Source organism: Phallusia mammillata, chromosome 5 (assembly GCF_965637545.1).
Source record: "Phallusia mammillata chromosome 5, kaPhaMamm4.hap1.1, whole genome shotgun sequence".
Taxonomy (NCBI): domain Eukaryota; kingdom Metazoa; phylum Chordata; class Ascidiacea; order Phlebobranchia; family Ascidiidae; genus Phallusia; species Phallusia mammillata.
Genome location: NC_137256.1, coordinates 14843168 through 14858787, shown reverse-complemented (window position 1 = coordinate 14858787; position 15620 = coordinate 14843168). Strand labels below are relative to the sequence as shown.

The 15620-nt window shown below is 34.6% G+C and overlaps 1 protein-coding gene across 3 annotated transcripts; it reads right to left on the bottom strand.

Annotated features, from left to right (window-relative positions):
* Positions 1 to 380: 380 nt before the first annotated feature.
* On the bottom strand, positions 381 to 13583 carry LOC145229401 (serine/threonine kinase-like domain-containing protein STKLD1). Of its 3 annotated transcripts, none has more exons than XM_080094730.1 (16): positions 13461 to 13583; positions 11624 to 11755; positions 10683 to 10862; positions 9885 to 10068; positions 8929 to 9041; positions 8703 to 8860; positions 4551 to 4645; positions 4303 to 4428; positions 3443 to 3534; positions 2853 to 3009; positions 2665 to 2793; positions 2289 to 2417; positions 1090 to 1218; positions 858 to 995; positions 709 to 794; positions 381 to 646 (listed from the first exon to the last, which is right to left on the bottom strand). In XM_080094730.1, the coding sequence occupies exons 1-16, from the start codon at positions 13473 to 13475 to the stop codon at positions 527 to 529; spliced, it is 1983 nt and encodes a 660-aa protein (XP_079950856.1). In that variant the 5' UTR covers positions 13476 to 13583; the 3' UTR covers positions 381 to 526. The 3 variants fall into 3 exon arrangements, with proteins under 3 accessions (XP_079950856.1, XP_079950857.1, XP_079950858.1); XM_080094731.1 differs by having other exon boundaries at positions 738 to 794; positions 858 to 998; positions 13461 to 13582; XM_080094732.1 differs by having other exon boundaries at positions 858 to 998; positions 13461 to 13581.
* Between the last annotated feature and the right edge of the window lie 2037 nt (positions 13584 to 15620).

The window sequence follows — 15620 nt, the reverse complement described above, 5'->3', positions numbered from 1 at the left end:
TACGATGTATGTTGTTTTAAAAAAAACAAGACAAGCATCATCAGTGCTAACGTTTTTAGGGGGGCGTGAGAATAAATAAATAGTGTCAAGTGGGGCACGACCGAAAAAGTTTAAGAACCCCTGCTTTAAAGTTTTTGAAAACCCAAAATTGCTGTTATTACTACATGGGCTAGAGCATTTGTACAGTAAAGTCAGGGCTTGAAAGCAAATACTTGGTCTTGGACATCTTCTGCATTCGGTTAAACCAGCGGCAACTACGGTCCGCAATATTATGGTGTGACGAGTCCAACAAGTTTTTTTAAAGCTGAGTCTCGAGTCACGTTAAATCTTAAAAAAAGCGTCTCAAGATGCGCCACTGACTCGAATCTCCACACCACTGCTGTCGTTGTTTTTGAATAAATTTATTTATCAAAACTGCAGTGTGCAAATATAAATTACAGTGAATGGAGAATGGAGATTAACCAGTGCATAACAATGCCTACAAGACACGAGAATCAATTTTTATGTACAATTACACAGTAGAAAACTATGTTTTGTTTTTAGCAGCAGAACGCGGCCTTGCACGGGCTGATGTTGGTCTTCTTGGGGACAAAGCCACTTTTGTTCCAAATTTTGACAAAATTGAGACACACGTTGCAACAATATCCTGCAATAAAAATTTTTTTACAGTCACAAGAAACGCGTTTTTAGAGAAGGGTATTTTAATACCTCATTAGATTGAAACGATGTTTTTATACTTTGTACCAACTGCTCCAATTTCATGCTTGGGGCTTTGAGGTCGTCCATAATGTCATCTAGCATAGAAGTAAAAATATGATGAAACAAAGTCAAACACTCAAAACCACATTTGCCTTTACCATACTCGGACAGCTCAAGCAACAAAGTACAAAAGCTTTCTGCAATATCCACTTCCTTCTTATGAAGTTTAAAGGTGTCAACAATAACTTGAAGACCAGACACATCATTGTTTGGTGATATTACTTTGTAGGCGCACTCTTCTGTCGCACAAAGCAAAATTAAAAAAGGTTGAAATTCTACATTGTAAATTAATAATTGAATTGTATGAAACAAAGAAGTTTTGTGACTTACCACCACAAGTTATGATGCTTGCCAGTGCCATAAGTGCACTTTTCACAACCTTCATGTGGCGGGGATGTTTTTGTAGTGATTCAATAATAAGAGTAATGGCAACTTCTGACAGTAAATCCACATTATCATCTGAAAAAAATTGTCAAAAAGTAAATAATAACTAGAAAGGTGACTTTCCCATATAATTCCATTTTATTTATTTTATATCCTATTCACTGATTTACTATGCACACCTATTGATCTGCACAGATAATTGTTTTTCCCTCACATGTGTTTATGGGAACTAATTACACTGTAAAAATGTTTTAGATTCGTAAGGACAAATTAGTAGAAAGCATCAAACCAAACTTCCTGTATTCTTTGTAAATCATTAAGGGTTTGCCCCTAATCTTTATAAATCATCATCTTGTCATTTACATTAGATTACATTGTCACATAAATTATTTGCAAAAATAGTAACAAAAAACAATACAAAAAACTCACTAAAAGAAACACTAAAAACTAGAAGGGTGGCTTAGCACATTTTGTCATTGCATTTACACTATAATCTATTTTAAAACATAAATGTATTTCCTATGCTTATTTTGTATTGGGTCCCATATTAGCCATCGTCTTTTATAACCTTAGTTGTTTCTCTTTTATAACCTTTGGGGGCTTGTGGGGTAAATGTTGTGGCTACAGGTTGAACACAACAATCGACACCTATAAATGTCATACTCTACAAGCTATCCACATTTCAGCCAATTCCGACATTGTTTACAAACTCATGCACATCTCTATATCTACCATCTGTGTAAGTTTCAGCCAAATCTATCAAAGATTTGATGCCAAAAGTGCATGGACAAACTTCGGCAGAAAAAAAATGAGTGAAATCAAAATGCGTCCCCTTCAGGAAAGGGAACCCATAATAACATATGTGTGATTACCTTTTTAAGACTATTGCACCACATAAACTTTTCAATTGTGTTGTGTACTCTTTGGGGGCTAAAGGCTTACAAGTCAACTGAAACAGATCTACGTGACTATATTCACCAGCTGTAAAAGTTTTATCCCAATCCAAAAAACTTATATGTTTTTTTTCCAAATATGTGTTGATTAATGGTATGTCAGTTAGATATTATGCAACTACAAATTGGTGTAGAACAACAAAGTAGTGTGGAATTGGTAATGTTTTCCTTTTAAGATAACATTGGCTTTACCTTCAAGAGACAATGACCATATTGCAGAACAAGCTGCTTCAAGTAGGACTGGATCTGAATTATGTGCTTCCATGGCATTACAAACATCTTTCAGGCCCTTTTCCTCCGTTACTATTTTTGCATTTAGCTCTAAAATACAACAAAAAAATAATCACAGTTGCTGGACAAGACTTTTGACAATAGATTTTACATTAAATTCTCGGTCCTTTTTCATGTTAACTGCAACATGCTAATAGAATCTGAGCGCAAGTCCTAACAATTTGGGTTGTAGTTTGAAGAACTGTATCCCAACTGTACACTGATCACAAAAACAGATTTTAATTTGCACCTAAACATTTAGAGAAATTGTGATGAACATACAGTAAAATTGACCCACCATTAACAGACAGACTCCACAATACACCACAGCAGCTTGCACAAATGTCAGCTTGCGAGTCAAACTGTCTCATCACAGACAAAATATCTTGGACACCACCTGCTTGGCCAATACACTCTGCAGCGTTTTCTGTCAAAAATGTAGTTTGAAGCTACAAATTAAACAAACCAACTCATGGAAGTACATACCATCTGCAGACAATGCCATTATCAAGGAACAGGCAGTGTGTTGGAATTCTTCACTGGTTGGATGAGATCGCATAGCAACTAATACAGGCTTTATCATGTTTTGAATGTAAAAGATATCAACGACACCACCTTCATTCTCAATCAGACGTAACAAAATCTAGCAAAAGTGTTAGACACAATTTCAGAAATTTTGTTGGCACAATTTTACATTTCTGGTCTGGTAAAAAAATATAATTGCACGTTTATTCTGCACTATTCGCAAATGAAATACCATTACAGCACCAAAAAAAAAGAAGAATCATGCCTTGAGGAACAACCTATTAAAATTGCATTCAATTCAGCCATTGCTTGTAAAATTTACCCATTTTAGGGATTTATGGGGTAAATAGTGTGGCATACAGGGTAAAATACAACATAGACACCTCAAAATGATTCTAACCTGTCTAAAATTTCATATAATTCTGATTGTTTAAAAAATTCAGCCATTTTTGAGGGCTTGTAAGGAAACATAAAATAGCAAGCCACAGCTACCCAAACTACAGTTCACAACTACCCAAACTACAAAAACTGTAAGGTGGTTAAAATCTTACTTTGCATCCATTAAGTTGTATTTCAGCACAATCCATATGGGTTTCCAAAACTTGGATAAGCTGCATTTTCATTGCTTCATTCAATGATATACCTTTATTTAAGACACACAAAATAAAAAAGACATCTAGGCAATACATAATTATCAATGGGGTCGTCAAGTAAAAACATAGAAAAAATATGCTGCAAATGGATTGATATGTCCATAAAGCCAAAATCACAATGTCATATTCTACAAACAATTCAATTTTAGTTCATTAGTTCCAACATAATTCACCTACTAATTTTTCTTGTTTGTGCCACTGGTTAATGATCTCTGGGCTGCAGTGTAAAACATGAATATCAAATCTTCAGGTGGCTTATTTTACAAACCATCTAAATTTATTTAACTTGGGCATGGTTTTAATCTTTAATCGGTCATAAAAAATACAGAGGCTGTACAACTAAACTAATAAAATCCCAAAACAAAACTCAATGTACATTTCTCTCATTTAGCAACTATTTAACTACAGACAACCCACCTCTAGGCATTGGACATCATCATATACACGACTGACCCAAAAGGAATTAGTCAGTTTAGATGAGTAACTAAGTATTAAGGTCAATGTTATAAACAATGCTCATCAATTGACCAAAATCCGCTGAATACTATACTACTGACAGGTATTGTTAAATCAGTGTATTCTTTTCAAAGAATAAATTCAGCAACATTTCGCTTGAAAATACAAATATACATCTAACAACCAGTATTTGTTTTAGATGTATGTGTGTAGTTAAAAACTGTTGAAAACATTAACATAAAATGACCTAACATAGTGTCGACCAAATGTTTGCAGTTTCGCTGCATGTAGGGTTTACTTACAAAACTTGTCATCATCCATTTTCTTTTTTAGATGTTGAAGTGCCTGTTTTTGTGCCTGCTCATTAAGTTGGTTTTTGGCCATGTATGCAAAAATAGCTTGGGCATCTCCCTCTTTGGGCAAAGAATCTACAATGAAAATAATACACTTCATGTAACTATGTGCATAAAAAAGTACTACATATAAAACATGATTAGATATTAGGAGGTAAATGACTAAAAAACAACCTCAAATGGAAATGTAACCATACCTTGTGGTGCAGAATGAATCGTTTTTTTCTCAACAAGTTTTGAATTAGGATCCAACAGCAAACACTCTTTGACATAAGGAAATGCAATCAACTCCCTAGTAATGCGTAAATAAAAAAATCATTCTCAACTGTGTTCTGCGTTTCCTACAAGTTGACCTTTAGTCGTCATAAGGGAGCCAACTTGTCAATGACCGTTTAATGACTTTATTGCATCTTTGGAAAAGATGTAGTTTTTTTACTTTTATGTCAATCAACAACGTTTGCCTGAAATGTACAAAACTGAAATATCTTTTTAATTACTCGAGAGATACAAAACCTTCGCTAAAATACATGTGTTAACTTAATTCAACAACATAGCATTACTGTGCTGATCTAATCATCAAAAAGACTGCTTTGTAAAACGCCCGTCTACACATCAAGCAGCCATCTTCCACTATGCATTAAATCGCCGCAATTGTAAACCAGTGAATTAGGCTTTCCAGTAGACACATATTATGGGCTGTAATGATAACCATTTGGCTATTGAGCAAAAATTTTAAAAACTAAATGAGTATAAACCACTGCAAACATTTTTTTAAATTTCACCTTTTAGCACAAATAACATGCTTGCATTTCTGACCTAGGACTGGAAAAACTAAAACCAATTATATCGGGGTTAAAGGGGTGCAAAATGGGTAAATCCATTAAAACGTTTGCACCAACCAACAAAGCATAAACCTCCTAGATCCTGTACTTAGGTCAGTACAGCCGTTTTAAAAATTTTACGTTTTGGGGGCCTGTGGGTGAACCCTTGGGTCATTTGGGGTTAAACTTCAGGAGTATCAAATATGGATAAATAACTAACATCTGTTTAAATTTAAATAAATTTGAAGAACTCTTTCTTAAACAAAAGCGTTTAACAAACCAGCGTTAGACAGAAAAAAGAAAAATGGACAAAAACAATGTGTCCCCTTCATGGAAGGGGACCCATAAATATCATGAATACAAAAACTTATTTATTGACTCCATTTGGGTATAATGTGAATAGTTATTTTTAAAATATTTTCTAACAATAAGTATGAAAACAGAAATCCATATATTCAAAAAGCATAATTAACTAGGAGGACAAATACATTTTTTTCTTCAAATAATTGTAGTTTAAACCAGGGATGGGCAAACTACAGCCCGGCAAAGAAGTTTATGTGGCCCGCCAAATGGTAGTAAATTTGAAAGAGAAAGTTACCGAACAGCGCTGAATAGTATTATGAGCATAGGCGTAGACTTTTAAAAGATACCAGAGTGCGACTTGCTGATAGCTTGATACTGATACCATTTGCAGTATTAGGACCTGTAGCATACTTTGAAACTAAACACAGATACTTTTATGTGCTTAGCCAGTTGTTTCTAACCTGTTTTTTGCAAATTGTCACATGGCACAATTTCTTTGTTTGATACCAGTAAAAGCGATTCACATTTTCTTTGCACTGTTGACTCCAAAACTTTGGCCACTTTGGATCAAGTTTAGGTCACTGCAGTACTTTGCAAACGGACATTAAACACAGCTTTGAAATCGTTAACACAGAACAAAAGTACAAACTATACAAATCTAATTTTATTCAGCCATTGTTTGAAGTTAGAAGAAATTTTACCCACTTTGGAGGTTAAAACGGTAAATGGTGGGGCTACAGGGTAAAACACAACAATTGACACCTAAACTAGAATAATCTACTAACTGTCTAAACTTCATCCAATTTCTACACTGTTTAATTTTTTTTACCCATTTTAGGGGTAATGGTGGGGCTACAGGGAAAAAGACAACAATTGACACCTGTAAATGGCACAAACCCACCCATTTTATGGGGCTAGAGGGGTAAATATTGAGGCTATAAGGTTAAACACAACACACAGCTCCTATAAATGACAAATTCTACAAGCAGTCCAAATTTCATTTCATTCCGACACTGTTTAAAGACTCCATTTTTAGGGGGATCGCAGGATAAACTGATGGGGTTCTGACGCCCCAACATATAAAATATAAAACCACATTAACCCAATCAACAATCCAGTAAAATTTTATCCAAATCTGACAATGTTTAAAATTTTGACCAGTAGTGGTGTTTTTAGCAACATCGTTAACAATTCTAATGTCATAAGGTTGACTTGTCACTCCAGTTGCCCCTTACAAAAGATGAGTGACATCCTTCTATTTTTTTGGTTTTCAATTTTCGTAAAATATTTGGAGTATTGTTTCCAGGTTTTAAAATGCTCGAGTGAACACTTTTCAGCTGTTCTGTAAGCCAAATGATGCAAATTCTATTCCTGTTACTTAGTTTTTACACTGTAACATGTTGTTGAAGATTAGAAGATTTTACAATTTTAAACATAAAGCATTTTTATGAAAATAACACATATTGGTTTCATTTGTTGTTTTTTCCTTCCCAAGTTTCTTACCATAATTTTCCATGCATAATGCGCCCCCGTGCATAATACGCACCCTAAAAATGGCATGTTGATGCTGGAAAAAAGCCTGTACCCATGTATAATACGCACCCAAACTTTGACTCTTACTTAAGTCCGCAAACGTAAAATTATTTCAGAAAAAATACCATCTTTGGGAACAACCGGATGTTATTCTGCCGGTCAGTATCACTGCGCATGTGCTAGCAAACTCGATAGCGAAGAAATGTTTCAGATTTGTGTAGGGTACATTGTGACAGCAAACGAGCAGGTGATCGAGCAAGCGTCTGATACGAGAGCATTGTGTTCGTATGGAGAGTGTTTGAGGTGAACAGCAGCCAGCTTGATGAAACTGCTAATTAAACTGTGAATTGAAACTAATAGGTAGAGAACTGAACTCTCGCTCTTTATATAGCTGACGTGTCTTGCGCATCCGTTTTGCGCATCGGATCCTAATTTCCGCCGCCGAGTTTGAATATCTAGCGCCATATAGATGTCGATTTTTAAACTAGTACTGCAATGGCGGCCTCCACATGATATCCGGTCTGCGATGGAGATTAAAAAGTATTTGACAATAACACACCATCAAGGATTGCACCATCGCATCAAACGATGTGTCGTCAATTATGAATTTTACTGACTAAGTGTGTTGGGCAGGATGGCTGAATGTGATGCGCGATTAACAACAGACAAGAAGAAAGGTGTGATTTTAAGTTTTATTTCGAGGGAGATTTTCTTAAAAAAATGTTGTACCCATGCATAATGAGCACCCCAGATTTTAGGACAATAAATTAATTAAATTTTGCGCATTATGCACGGGAAATTACGGTATATAATAAAGCCAGGTTAATGTGGGAAGGTCACTATTAAAAATTGCTGTTTCACTATCAAAAAGTGCTATCAATGTAATCAGCACAACACATTAAGTAACAATTAAGAAGATTGTTGGTCATAGATAGATCATGAGGTTTGTACATCCAGTTTATTGAATCAAATATAATTCATGGAAAACAGTTATTGACAACTATATTCCCACATTGACCAAACTGAATCATACAAATAAACTCACTTACAGAAGAAAGCACCTGAGAAACTAAAATGTGTTTAAAACTTACTACCACTATATAAATGGTGCAAGATTAAAATGACTTTGAACACAATTTGCATTTTTGGCCTTACAGAACAGAAGTTGAACAATTATTATCAACATATATATGTGATATTCTGACAAAAAAAGATTTAGCCTTGCAGGCTATTGTTGTATTGTCGTGCCATTGTTTTAATGAGTCTATTTGATGTGATAGCAAATCCAATCTAGGTGTAAAGCCAATGAATAAAGGGAAATATTTACTTTTCGGTCACATGTTTTATCAAAACAACTTGATTGTATGTTACACGTGCACCTGAAAAGATTGTGATTAGGAAATTAACCTAAAACCTTGCAATATGCCACAATGCTACCTATGCACAAAATAGGTTAACCAGCAAATTTGAGCAAACACAGGTTTTCCGAAATGCTAAGAGGTGGGTGGTACTGCTCAAGACTATCTCATCATAACCAGCAACATGCACAAACATAACATAAAAGTCAGTCATTTTGGGAGTTCGAAAGCAAATTGTTTTTTAGGACAGTAGTAAACTATGCTATCAGGAAATACCTGTCAAATGTAAATAAACCTACTCAAACAGATCAATATTATAGGATTTTAAACCTACACAGCTGTTGGACGTTGTTGAAAATTTCGTCTTAGCATTGTCCGAATAAGTTGACAAAGGTGAGCAGTATACTTATGATGAGCCAATTCAGCAAGAATATCTTCAAGACATTGAGGATTTTGTTTTATTTCAAACAGAGTGCTTGAAATTTGCACAGGCTGAAAACATCAAACATAGTCTTTAAGTTATTCTTTATCTGTGTTACATAAGATTTTTTTTAGCTTACATCCATAAATGAACATGTAGCGAGTTCAAGCAATATGCAACCTAATGACCAAACATCACTTCTTTCATCATATGGCCTTTCCATAACTTCAGGAGCCATCCAATTCATAGAACCTTTAATTAACAACAAATACAAAACTGTACTTCGAATCAATCTTTGCAGCATTTGTGTGAAAGTTTGGTGCAGTTTGGTGAAATCAATATTCCACCTCAATAATCATGCTATAAGAACAAAACGATGAAAATGTCATTCATATGATCCCTAAATTGAAGTTACAAAATGTTTTCAAATACCTTGCTATGTAGGTCTTTTTATAGATGTACCCATCTAATCATTTTTTACATTTTAGTAGCCTGTGCAATAGTAATAGTCTTGCATAACATTTTGTTGTTTCTACAATACTATTACAGTCAATCTGGTTATCTGAATACCTACTTTATTACGCTTTGGTAAAAGAGATACTTTCTCTCCCATTTATAGCCTAGAATAGTTAAAAAATTACTCTCTCAAATAAAAAATGGTGCTATACAGTCTATTTCTCCAAAACATGGCACACATAGTGCACTTAGACACTATAATTGATGTCATATCAATGTCTTTTCTCAAAGTTTTTTTCTCTGTTCTGTAGTGATATTAGTCTTGTTTGCTATGTTTAAATTGATTGTTTGAATTAGATTAGGAAATGAAATGTAGTGAGAGGTATGTTGTAGGCAGAAAAACTGCCTTTTTCACAATCAGAAAATCTGTCATTCCTGACTTGAAGTTGTGGCTGAAAGCAATTGTTCAGATGTGTTTTGAGAGACAACAGCAATGCACGTACGTATATTGCAACATGGTTGAGGCGCCAGTGCGCCACACATGAATTTTGCAAAAAAATTTGTCTGCATAACGTTTTGGCAACCACACATTGTTCACAAAAATGGTAAAGTGTAGATAACTAAGAAACTATTTCTCACCGACAGTCGTTCTGGTCCTTGTACGAGCATCCCCCATAACAGTAGCAACACCAAAGTCACCAATACTTATGCTAAGATTTTTGGTCATAAATATATTGCTTGGTTTCAAATCTCGATGAATGACTTTTTTATTGTGAACAAACACCAATGCTTCGACCATTTGTCCTAGCCACTTTTTTAAAATCTGAACAAAGGAACTTAAAATAATCCAATATAAAAATATGCAACAAAGTTATAGAAAAGTCGATGGATATTCGAAATATTATCATACTTTAAGATTGAAAGCACACTAATCCAAATTTGTGTGTTTTGCAGTGATTGGACGATACCAGGTTTTGAAGCGATTACAATGTGTATACCTTTGATACCGATTACCGAGTACTTAGTTTTACGTCACTAGCTAATTTATCTTTTAGGGTACATGCGCGCACACACATGCAGAAAGCATGTAGAAACATTTAATCTTCACATAAAAGCCACTAAAAGAGTATCGATACCACTTAAATCATTCGATACAATCGATACCGAGTGCTGGCTACTTGCCCCATCACTGGTGTTTTGCTAAAGTTGTTTTTCATGACATAAATCACAGGATCAGTGTTGGTACATTTTGCATTAACTTAATCTTTCATGCATCCTTATAAACATGCACTGCATATTCAAAACAGCATTATTAAAGCATAAAAAAATCTTTCACTAAGCAAATTTAGTTTCACATCTTGAATTGTTTTAATAGTATATAGTTTGGTGTCATGTTTTAACTTTCAAAAATAAACTTTGATTATGACAAACACCTACCATTTCATCAATGCCTTCCTGCTTAAGCCGCTTAGTCTTGATCACTTTGGCCAAATCACCCATTTCATAATAGTTCATTACAATGCAAACAAACATTGCACATTCTTCCCTGTCCCAGGTGACAAAAAACTCTTTGTAGCCACAAACATACCTGTGTCGCAATTCTTGCAATGCCATTGCCTGGAAAACAAACACTGAAATGATTACAAATGTTTACATGTATTATATTTTTACACCTGAATCTCATCTTACATATATTGGCTTATCATTGCATATTCCAATCATCATAATTATAGTGTGTCATACAACAAATATCACTATATTTATGTTGCAATTATTTATTTTGCGTTATAATATGCCAGTGCTTTGGAATGTCATATAAAGCTGATTGCTTTGGCGATGCTATGCCCTGACCATGTCACATGTCTTGCTTTTGCTAAGTTTGTCTGCTAATTGTGTAAAGGGATTCAGCAGCTGTAACTGCATCAAAACAGAGATCAGATCAAGATTGACAATAGAAAACCTTGATTCACATAAAATTTGTGACATCCAAATTAAACTAGGAAGTAGCTTTCCTACATACATATTAAACCGGCTTATCACAAGTTGGTTAATCAGGAAATTTGGGCTATCATTTGTTAAAAAAAAAGTTAAATAATGCAATCAATTTAATTGGGAAAACTGCTTCATCGTAACATTTTTCAAACCGTCTCTAATCATCTGAAAACTCAAAAAGCCATGTTAAGGCAAACACATGCTTCCTATTCTACAAACAATTGATTTTAAACTTAAAAACCTTTCACGTCTTTTGTAAATCCTAATTGCAGACAAGTTGGCCACCTCTGCCAGATCAATAAGGTATTGAGGTCCTATGTACAGCTGTCAAAGGTTCTATGTACTCTTTTTTACAGCTATTATTTAATGACTTATATACAGCATACCTCCTTAAATGCTTTGTTTGCTTCCCCCTCATCATTACACTCAACTTTTTTGAGCACATACATTGACTTGTCCTCCTTGTGTTCAACCAGGTACACAGAGCCTTGAGCACCTCTTCCTAGGCGTTGAAGGAGCTACAAACCATTACAAGTATAATTTATACAATACAAGTTGCATATAGTAATATAATGTTGTAAAAGAAAAAAAACACAAATACAAACTAGTTTTAGTGTTGAAACTTGGAGACACACACACCTGTTAAAAGTATCATAAGCATGTTTTCTGAGCTTTTTTGAATGGAAAAAAGTATGATTAAAGTAAAATCGATTATCTGGTTTATACACTTAAGCAGTGTGCAAATACCTCGACAAAGATAAGCAACAGTTTGAGATTTGTGTTTGCTGTGCGATTAAACTGATTTGTGTGTATTGCAATTAAACTTAAAAAGTCAGTTTGATTTTGTAACTTTACTTAGTGCTTTTCTGTTTAAATTAGATACAACAGATCAAATTTTATTTCATTCCAACATTTGGAACTGGTTGTGCGCAAAATATATAAGTGGTATTTTACTTTTTATATTACCATAATGATGAAAGTATAGTGATGCTTTAACTAGAAGGGTGGCTTAGCACATATTGCCCTTGCATATACACTATAACCTATTTTAAAACATAAATATATTTCCTATGCTTATTTTGTATTGGGTCCCATATTAGCCATCGTCTTTTATAACTTTAGTCGTTTCTGCAGGCAAAAACTCATGGGTCCCCACACATGCAAAGTTGAAAATAATGCAATTCAAGAGATAACCATGAGAAAGTCGGGTGTTGTAAGGTAAAACACAGTGATCGGCACTGGGCTTAAATAACAATACTATGTAGAATACAAACTATAAAATTAGATTCACTCCAGATATTGTTTGAAGTATGTCCTATTTAACGTTTTAAAAAACTGACCCATTTTAGGGGGCTAGTAGGGCAACTAATTGGGTTCGACACACAAACTAAAAAATATATAAAAACCACAATGACTCAATCAATAGTACTGCAAAATTTCAGCCCAATCCGCCAATGTTTAAAATTTCGACCACTAGAGGTGTTTTGAGCAACAACCATTACTGTTTCTGACGTCATAGGGCTGTTAACAAGCCCCTAACTGCCATGGCGCAAAAACGACCACCAAGCAACCCACCAACGAGCAACATACAACTGGTTGCCCTTGTAACACTATTGCTCCAAAGAAATCTTTCGTTTGTGGTGCCCAGTAACATACAAATACGTTTTACACTTTAGGGGCTTGTGGGGTAAATGTTAGGACTACAGGGTTGAAGACAACAATCGACACCTATAAATGGCATACTATACCAGAAATCCAAATTTCAGCCAATTCTGACACAGTTTAAAAACTCACCCATTTTAGGGGGCTAGCGGGGGAAAATACTGGGGTTATCAACAACAACAAAGTGGGATGCACATCTACATGAATATATCTACCATCTGTGTAAATTTCAGCCAAATCCATCTAACATTTGATGGAAAAACAAGTCGGACAAACTTTGGGGGAAAAATACCCATTTTAGGGGGCTAGCGGGGTAAATACTGGGGTTATCAACAAAAACAAAGTGGGATGCACATCTACATAACTATATCTACCATCTGTGTAAATTTCAGCCAAATCCACCAAACATTTGATGGAAAAACGAGTCAGACAAACTTTGGGAAGAAGAAAAAAAGGAAGAAAAAAAAGAAAAAAACAAGAAAAAAAACAAAAACAATTTGAGTAAAATCAATATGGGTCCCCTTCCCTGAATAAAAAAACTAAATTCATACAAAATCTTACCTTATAATTCTCCATAATTGTTTGCCTTTCTGCACCCAAGTAAACTAGTTTTTGTCCTATAAAGTTACATATAAAAACAGCACTGTAAAAACAAAGAGTTGTACCACAAAGTACCTGGAAACCACAAAGCCCAAGTATTAAAAAAATGTTTAATTCTCAAACAATCAATATATATCTGAAAGTCGGCTTTGTATTTGATGAGTCCCACATACATGTATGTTCCAATTGTAACAGTATTACTATGGTATGATTATTTTTTAAGGACAAATTAGTAAACGATATCAACCAAGTACAAGACATCAACCAGCAAAAGACAACATACTCTTTGCATCATAACCAGATTAATATATTATTAAAAACTAAAAAAAAACAGGAAAAAGTATACAGGCTAATGTAGTCAAAAATTTTGCCAAATTTTTTGTGGCATTACCCAAGTTATGCACCAATTCACACACTGAATAAACAAAATAATTTTATTATTTATTTACACTAGGGTTGCCATACGTCAGGATTTTCCCTGAAATGTCAGGGAATTTAGTGTTGAAATCTGCGTCAGGGAGAAATGTGAAAATGTACTTAAAAGTCAGGAATTTAAGAAAATATACACAAACATTTGAAATTAATGTACCAACGGAGAAAGTTTCTAGTAGTTAGCTACAACCGCGTCTATACCATAAAACGTAAAGAGGTAAACTGAAGGCGCGCAGGTGACTGTTTCGTTTTGCAGTGTGTGTGCGCGCGTAACAATACCTGTTTGTTACTAGTTCTATAACAATACGCGTTAAATACAAATAAAAATCCGCGCTTTAAAAAAAACACAGCATTCGATGCTATATGGGAAATTTCATTTGCTTTAACTGGGTACCTAATATGCAAGGAACTAACTTACAACGAAAATCTGAATGTCATGAGACATAAAAACGTTTATACAATTTTATTTACAATTTTGAAAGGTCTTTGTGGCTCCCGTTGTTCGTTTTTTCTACGTGAAATTGGTCCGAATGGTAAAGGTTGGCAACCCCTAATATATGTGCTTGTTGTTTCAAGGATAGTAAGAGCAGTGAGCTTAGCCTAATAAACTTAACTAAGCGGAAACCTACACAGAAAGTTAATTGACAAGGATCAGATTACCCTATCTAACATTTTCTCGTGTTGCCGTCTGACTTCCGAATATTCTAAATTTATTCCTGAATAGAAGTGTTTTGATCGCAGAAATGGTTAATGCAGCGGTTCTCAAACTGTGGTCTGCGGTACTTTAGGGCTCTGTGAGGCAATTTTGCGGGGACCGCAAAAAGCTGGAAGTAATTCTATATTCTAGTTTAGCATCAGTTTGTGCAACTAAATAAGTTTAAATCAAAGTGAAATTGAGACTCGACCGTCTCCATTGCCAAACAATAGGCTGTATTGCATACCAACTAACAAATATGCAATTGTTCGCGCACAGTGGTAATGTTTTTTGTCTTGTCTGTAATGTCAGATTTGGATCATTGTTATGCCGAAGTTTACATAACTAGCTAAAATCCTGCAATTAATTTTCCTTTTTCTAAAAAACACATTCAGGCTTAAGGACCCCGACCCCTCAAAATAATGGCAAAAAGGATCGTTTAGAGAAAATAATGAAAAAGTAAAGAACCACCAAATTTTGTCAGGGATTATGTATCCTAAAATATGGCAACCCTAATTTACACTCATCCAGATGAAGTTCACATAGCTGAATATACCTTCATCAACTATAACAAATATGATTTCTCTCTTGTTTATTGTTTGGAACATATAAATTACTCTTTAGGAACCAGATTAATGCCTAAACAAAAGTACAAGATGTGGCCTATCATTTCCTAAATGTTAAAGAATTGTGCAATTGCCAATTGGCCACATGTGTTTCAAAAATCTGTGTAATGCACAAACCCATACTTAACATGGCACACAACCCACAAATACATTTTACAGACACTGTCTTTGTGAAGAGACACTGTCTTTACAGACACTGTCTCACTTAAACAAACAAGGTAAAATGTAAACCACAAACAAGAAAAGAAAAAAAACTATTTCTAACGGTTATAATTTCATCACATTAGTTGGTGTTAACTACTCAGGAAATAAACTTTTGCATAACCAGGCCAGCACTAGAATGTCGTATTTCTACGTTGTACATTAGGA